This window comes from Micropterus dolomieu, linkage group LG18, assembly GCF_021292245.1.
Source record: "Micropterus dolomieu isolate WLL.071019.BEF.003 ecotype Adirondacks linkage group LG18, ASM2129224v1, whole genome shotgun sequence".
Lineage (NCBI taxonomy): Eukaryota > Metazoa > Chordata > Actinopteri > Centrarchiformes > Centrarchidae > Micropterus > Micropterus dolomieu.
The window spans coordinates 37947415-37954507 of NC_060167.1; the positions used below are offsets into that span (position 1 = coordinate 37947415).

The 7093-nt window shown below is 46.9% G+C and overlaps 1 protein-coding gene across 1 annotated transcript; it reads right to left on the reverse strand.

The window, feature by feature from the left end:
- Positions 1-1306: 1306 nt before the first annotated feature.
- Positions 1307-6872, reverse strand: si:ch211-112f3.4 (EF-hand and coiled-coil domain-containing protein 1). The gene is made up of 9 exons (XM_046075722.1): positions 6284-6872; positions 5142-5580; positions 4930-5064; positions 3627-3706; positions 3128-3221; positions 2896-3025; positions 2481-2534; positions 1535-1643; positions 1307-1457 (listed from the first exon to the last, which is right to left on the reverse strand). The coding sequence occupies exons 1-9, from the start codon at positions 6870-6872 to the stop codon at positions 1348-1350; spliced, it is 1740 nt and encodes a 579-aa protein (XP_045931678.1). The 3' UTR covers positions 1307-1347.
- Positions 6873-7093: the final 221 nt, after the last annotated feature.

Genomic DNA, 7093 nt, shown 5'->3' on the forward strand with positions numbered 1-7093 from the left:
CCGAGAACACTTCCTCTTATAACACCTCTAACTCCTAACCTCTAACATGCACTTCCTGTGCTCTTCTTCTTCTATCCCCTACAATTATCTTGTATTGATTGCACTTTTTGTTAACTCTTACTTCTTTCCGTAGGTATTTACACCATTGATGCGATATGTGCTATTAGCTCATTCTAGTATTTATTAGTGCTCTTACAAATATGTATTGTCAGTTGTAGAGCTCGTGCTGTATTTGATGCTCTGTTGATGCTTGTATGTTCCTCAAATGTAAGTCGCTTTGGATAAAAGGTTAAGCCAAATGAGTAAATGTAAATGTAAAATGTAAATGATATAATAAATAATGCTGAATACAAGATTATGTTTGATCATGAGCTCTGGAACAAAGGCTGTGGGTACAATTAAATAGAATAGAATTAAATAGATACAAAACAGAGAACACAGAGATGGAATCAAGTAAATAAAATTACATCTGGGAAACACAACTCGGAAACGTACATGGGTGCAAAAGGGCTAAAGGCTAAGTACCAAACAGGAGCAGCTTATTTAGCAGGAGATTAGCAGAGGGCTGCTTTGACACCCTACAGGTGGAACCAGGAGTTTCTCTCTGCTATCTCCTGGACAGTAAAACAATAAATGAAAACATAAGACACTAAATACAAAGCTCACACGACGCATAAAATACAAATAAAAACAATAACAACCATACAATAAAATCAATACAACCAAAACAAGAAATGTCAATTTCAGTTATCAAAGGCCAAGGAAAAGAGGTGGGTTTTAAGAAGAGACTTAAAACAGACAGTGAAGATGCCTGTCTAATGTGCAGAGGTAGATCGTTCCACAGTTTAGGAGCTGCTACAGCAAAAGCTCGGTCTCCTTTGAGCTTGCGCTTTGTTTTGGGCGCGCTTAGGAGCAGCTGATCGGCTGACCTGAGAGAACGGGTGGGTCTATAGGGGTGTAGCAGCTCAGAGATGTAGGGTGGAGCAAGGCCATTAAGACATTTAAAAGCAAATAAAAGAATCTTAAAATGGATCCTATGATGTACAGGCAGCCAGTGGAGTGAGGGTAAAATGGGGCAAATGTGCTCGTATTCACGTGTTCCAGTTAAAAGACGCGCTGCAGCGTTTTGTACCATCTGGAGACGAGCGATAGAGGACCCACTGACCCCCACCTACAGTGTATTACAGTAATCCAACCGAGTGGTAACAAAGGCGTGGATTACTGTTTCGAAGTGCTGCCTAGAAAGAAATGACTTTATTTTGGCCAGTTACCTCAATTGAAACAGGCTTGTTTTTACGACTGTCCTTATCTGTCTGTCGAGCTTAAGGTCAGAGTCCATTTTAACCCCTAGGTTAGGTAGATCGTTGGCTCTTCATCACCCCCTCCGCTGCCAAGGAGATGCCAGGAGGACAGTCGGGCACAGAGGGCATCAGGTACCTGCAGGACCTGAGGCGGACCTGAGGGGGAAATGTGAGCACTGAGCAACACTAAAACATGAATACCGGGACAAGTAGAAGATGTAGAGCAGACCTACCATCTCCACTCCTACTGCACACATCCAGATCGTCTACCACAGTCTTCCCCGGGACCCTGCGGGACACCTTGTAGTGACACAGAGACCTGTTACTCTGCTGCACTGACATCTATTTAATATCAAACACTTTGGTGTTATAGAACAAAACAAGACATGAAAAAGGACAAGCTAAATGCTAATCCACATATAGACACGGAAATCATTAGTATGTATCACACACAGTTTCATCTTATCCAAAGGGAGCTAAAATCAGATTTTACCTGTCTACATATTTACCCTGATACACCTGATACAGTATCAATAAGGACTCCAATAAACTTCAATCAAAGCACACATTGTGGAGACATTCTGTAGAATTAGCACAAGGTGGCACCGTGTGTGTCTGTGTGTGTGTATCTGTGTGTGTCTGTGTGTGTGTGTCTGTGTGTGTCTGTCTGTCTGTGTGTCTGTGTGTGTGTGTGTGTCTGTGTGTCTGTGTGTCTGTGTGTGTCTGTCTGTCTGTGTGTCTGTGTGTGTGTGTGTGTATCTGTGTGTGTCTGTGTGTGTGTATCTGTGTGTGTCTGTGTGTCTGTGTGTCTGTGTGTGTGTATCTGTGTGTGTCTGTGTGTCTGTGTGTGTGTGTGTGTGTGTCTGTGTGTGTCTGTGTGTGTGTATCTGTGTGTGTCTGTGTGTCTGTGTGTGTCTGTGTGTGTGTGTGTGTCTGCGTGTGTCTGTGTGTGTATCTGTGTGTGTGTGTGTGTGTCTGTGTATCTGTTTGTGTCTGTGTGTGTGTGTCTGTGTGTGTCTGTGTCTGTGTGTGTCTGCGTGTGTCTGTGTGTGTGTCTGTGTATCTGTTTGTGTCTGTGTGTGTGTGTCTGTGTCTGTGTGTGTCTGCGTGTGTCTGTGTGTGTGTGTGTGTCTGTGTGTGTGTGTGAGAGCAGCTGTGAGTTTCTCCTCCAGCAACGACGGACGTGCCTTTTCTTTCTCCTCCAGCCCCGTCGCATCCTCCTCGTCCTCGGGCCTCAGGCAAGCAGCAGGAGGAACAAATGAATCCAAACGAGCTCCTAAACTGTGGAACTCTGGACACTGTATGACGTAATAGTGAATCCACCCTGTCGGACAGACTTCCTTCTCTACACCTCCGTCTACTTGGAGTGATCCAGCTAGCATTATGTAAAACACTTATGTTCTTTAATAATGGGTTACCCATTGTTCAGCTTTTCCTTTAGTAATTCAGTGTTTCTATGGAAGACTACAGTACAGTTGTTGTTCCTGACATCTGTCTCTGGCCATGACCCAGACTTTTTACCTTAATAATCTGACATGCTGCCCCCGGAGCTTTAAACAGTCTGCACTTAAATCCCTTCATCATCTCATCTCACCTTGTCTTTGTCGAAGCCTCTGCTGTCCTTTGGCTGCTCTTGCTGTTGTCCCCTCCAGCTGCAGCGCCCCCTGCTGGTGGGGTTTTTCTCATGCAGGTGAATGTGAGAGGAAAGCCGGTGGTTCTGACATCTGGAAGAACAAAAGTGACTTCCATTTGGAATAGAAAAAGGTGGTGGTGTATGTGTGTTGCATGTCAACTAACCCTTTGCCACAACCAATGTGCTTCTTCACCTCCAACAGACACACTGTCCTTCCTCCCTCATCCCTCTGTCGTCCTCCTCTTCATCAGAGGCAGCTCTCCCCTCCACTGCTCTCTGCAGACACTCTGCACACAGAGGCAGCCGTTATTGGCTCACTGACATTTCAGCGTTGCAAAGTGTTGGTGAATGAATAATGCTGACAGTGCGCTGTAGACCACCGCAGGAAAAGCACACATGTAACTGCTAACATAAAAAATGAGTGCATTCCATTTGGCTGAGCTGGTTTCAGGTATTGTGCAGGCTGGGTACCTGGGACTCCTTGAACACCCTGGGACGGAGCCATTGTTGATGAAATTTGTTTCAAGTCTGACGTAACGTGAAAAAAGTCTATTGCAAAGCTGTAAATATCTCAGGAACCCCTGACAAATATGCCAAACGGTGCAAAGGTTGTTCTTCACCACTAGAGGGAAAACTACAATCCTGATCCCTAATAGATGTAAAGGTGTTTCTTTAGTTTTCCAGTCACTTACCTGTCTTGCTGCAGGCGTCTTCTGCTCCGAGTGGGTCAGCTTGCTGATGGGCGGGCTCGGGGACGCAGGTGCAGCAGGATCTGAGGGTGGTAAAGGCAGAGGACATATTGCCACAGTGGACAGATCTGCCTCGGTTCTGGATTTGTTTGTGGGTTATGTGGGTGGTTTGGACCTGTCTAATGACAGCTCCACTCTTCCCACTCTCCAGCACAGTCTACAATGTTTTATGTAACATGTCCCAACTGCGGTCTGTCACATAACTGGCGATGTTTCAGATCATAGTATATCGCAAGGTTAAGGCCATGTGGAGCTACTATTGTGTTTTTATTATCCAGTCAAAACTATCCACTCACAAACTCATTAAAAATCTCATCCAAAAATCTTGTTGGTGGGACCTACAAAAGATTCCAGATGGAGTGACAGCTTAGCAGCATCCACGGTTAGTAAACTCGACTGTCGTCTTAGCCGTAGCAAGGATACTGACTGCATTCAAGCCTGCTGCTGTTTGGATTTTGATCCGTGTCTTTTCATGCAGTTAAGGTACCGGTATTTGACCTCAGGGATAGTTTCTTTAATGTGGTCATAGTGGGGAACACGGAGGAGGAAAGGTTTTATCATATTAGCACTTCATATAATATAACATATAATGTTGTTTTGATTTGGTATATCAAATGTGAGAGATGATTGGTAAACTATGAGTCTTTAAGTCCTGCCTTTGACAAAACTGATGATTGTAATAGGCAGACATGTCTTACTCTTTTATTAGTTTTCTAAGCTCCCCCTGGGTGAGATGCAGAAACTCTGGGTCATGCTTTTATTTCTTCTCATGCTGATTATTGCCACAGCCTCATCTCTGGTGGTTATCAAAAGATTGTGCAAAACCAGGAGGTATGATGACACCTGGTTTAACCTCCTAAAATCGGCTGCCTGTTTGTTTCAGGATTGATTTTAAGGTCTTATTGATTACTTTAAAGGCTCTCAATGACCTGGCTTCAGATTAAAGTAGTGCCCATCACATGCTGCAGAGATAAGGGGAGGTGCAGAGGTGATCGTTCTCTGATTCTCATCGCTACTGTGACACATCACATTACACATTTGATTCATTGCTAATACAGACGTGTGTGTCATGTGGCTTTGACAACAGAACTTTCCCTACTTTTACTCAGCACTTGTGGAACGTAAGCTGTTAGTTTAGTGCACTGACATTCAAATCAGCAAAGCACAGAGGCAAATGATATGCAAATGGATGCACAAACCCCCCTTGCCCTCCATTCGCCCCAGAGTGGAGCAAAGGTGTTTGCACCTGTACTGCTGGAGTTCAGCCTCCAGCTGGGTGATCCTGGCCTGCAGCTGCGGGACAGACTGAGCCTCCTCCTGGATCATCTGAACCCTCTGAAGCCCCAAGCTCAGAGCCTCCCTGGCCTCCTGCGCCCGCCTCCTGATGGAGATTATCAAACAATTGTTCTAATAGCTCTCCATTCAAACTCCATTCAGTGAACTTAAAACACCTCCAACCTGATCTGAGCATTCTCCTTCCTAAGTGCAGACTTCACCCCCTGAAGCTTGCGCACCTCCTGGTACACCCACCGCAGCTCCTCCTCCAAACACTCATTGAATTTGATGGCCTCCTCCAGCTGCCCATCGCGTGAGGAGCGGATCAGCTTCAGCTCCCTCAGAAGGGGGTCCCTGATGTCCCGTCTCCTCGCCTCCTTCATCGCCCTGTCTCCTCCAGCTCTACTGCACTGTCCTTTGATTCTGCGTGTTGGTACCAGTTTTCCCTGTACAAGGGTGGTGGAGGTCGTGGGAGTTAAAGCTGTGGAGTTGAAGCTGGATGGAGAAGGGATGGTGCTCCTGCCCCGTCTGAGGGCCACCTCCAGGGCCAGGCAGCGAGCGTCACTCCCCTGCAGCGCTGAGCGGAGGTCCTCCACCAGCTCTCTCAGAGCTACCACCACATCTGGAGAGGAGAGGGCAGAGGGGAGGAGAGGGGAGAGGAGAGACTGTTAACAGGGTAGTGCAGTGGATAAGATCCATGCCTTTGGTGTGAGAGACCCGGGTTTGAATCCACGGTGAGACACCAGTGTGCCCCCGAGCAAGACACTTAACCCCTAGTTACTCCAGAGGCAACCTCTGACAAACAGAATACAAAAGACCTCTGAATAATAGGATAAAAGCGTCAGCTTAATGAATAAATGTAATGCATGTAAAGTGAAAGTGAAGTCCTCCTGGAGCAGAACAGGAGCTGTGTTCAGGCCTCTGTTGCTACTGTGCCACACGTCTTCATGTCAGATCACGTTTCAGTGACACTAAGTACTGCACTACTGTACCTCCATTTTATGCTGCTACACAGAGGGAAATACACATATACATACATAACATATGGTGGGTGTATAAAGTCACCACATAACTGTTGATTAAAAGTTCAAATGAGCTCTACCTCCAACAGCTACAACAGTGAAACTAATCCAATCATACTACATTGATATTGTAGTATTAGTAACACTGATAGCAAACATAAGAAACCTTTTGAAGGCAGGTGGAGTATTTTTTATACCTGAGGGATCAGGATACCTCTGGCGTTGCTGCAGGATGTGTACCTGATAGAGAGTACCCGGCCACAGGAGCCGTTAAAATGCAGTAAAAACGTCCTGGTACAATACCTGACTCGCGGTCTTCTGCTGTTCCAACTTTAATTGAGCTGTTCCGTTCATGCTGATCCCTGGTCAGCTCACATTTCCGCCGTCTGACTCGCGGCCACCGGAGGCGGATCTGTCGCTCCACCAGCTCCGTGTCCTCAGCAACGGGCAGGCGCCAGGCACACTCCCCGGTACCTCTACAAGCACTGCGGACGCGGAAATACCCACAGAGCCGCGAGTGGAAGTCTTTAAAGGACAGCTGGCGGGGCAGGCCAGAACACACATCCCGAAACTCTTCATCTTCTTCATGTGTTTCCTCAGCTCCAGTCCCTTTCCTTCCTTTCGCCGTCCTCTTTCCTCTAGTGAGTCCCAGCACGACGCACAGCGCTGTGAAATCCTCCGCCGACACGGTATCGTCCCGGTTGGGGTAGGCCAGGTGGTGGAACACCTCCTGTAGGTATTGGTCTATTCCAGTGGCCAAGACGACGATTTCGTTTTCCACGCCGAGATCGGGGCAGTGGTGATGGACCAGGGCGCTCCGGAGCCACTCGCTTTTACGCGCGGCTCGTGGCTCCAACTGAAGACGCGACAGGGCCAACGTAGGACGCTCCATGACTGCAAATAAACCAGCAGCTTCTTCTAGATATGTCCAAATACAAGTCAGATTACAGGAATTAGCACAGGATGTGATTTCAAAGCAGGATTAGACTAAAACACATCCCGGTGTATAGTTTGACGCTGCGTAATTCCCTGGAAACCTCTCCTTGGATTCTTCCCGGATCATCAAGTCCCCTCGTGCAGACTGTAGTCCCACTGCACCGACTCCACCCTTTC

Bases quoted from the DNA above. Each gene is read 5' to 3' on its own strand.
- si:ch211-112f3.4 (XM_046075722.1), bottom strand. From the start codon at position 6,872: ATGGAGCGTCCTACGTTGGCCCTGTCGCGTCTTCAGTTGGAGCCACGA. The intron at 3,026-3,127 runs GTGAAGAAGCAC...TTGTTCTTCCAG, and splicing joins GGACAGTGTGTCTGTTGGAG to ATGTCAGAACCACCGGCTTT. The intron at 2,535-2,895 runs GTGAGATGAGAT...TGCTTGCCTGAG, and splicing joins GAGGCTTCGACAAAGACAAG to GCCCGAGGACGAGGAGGATG.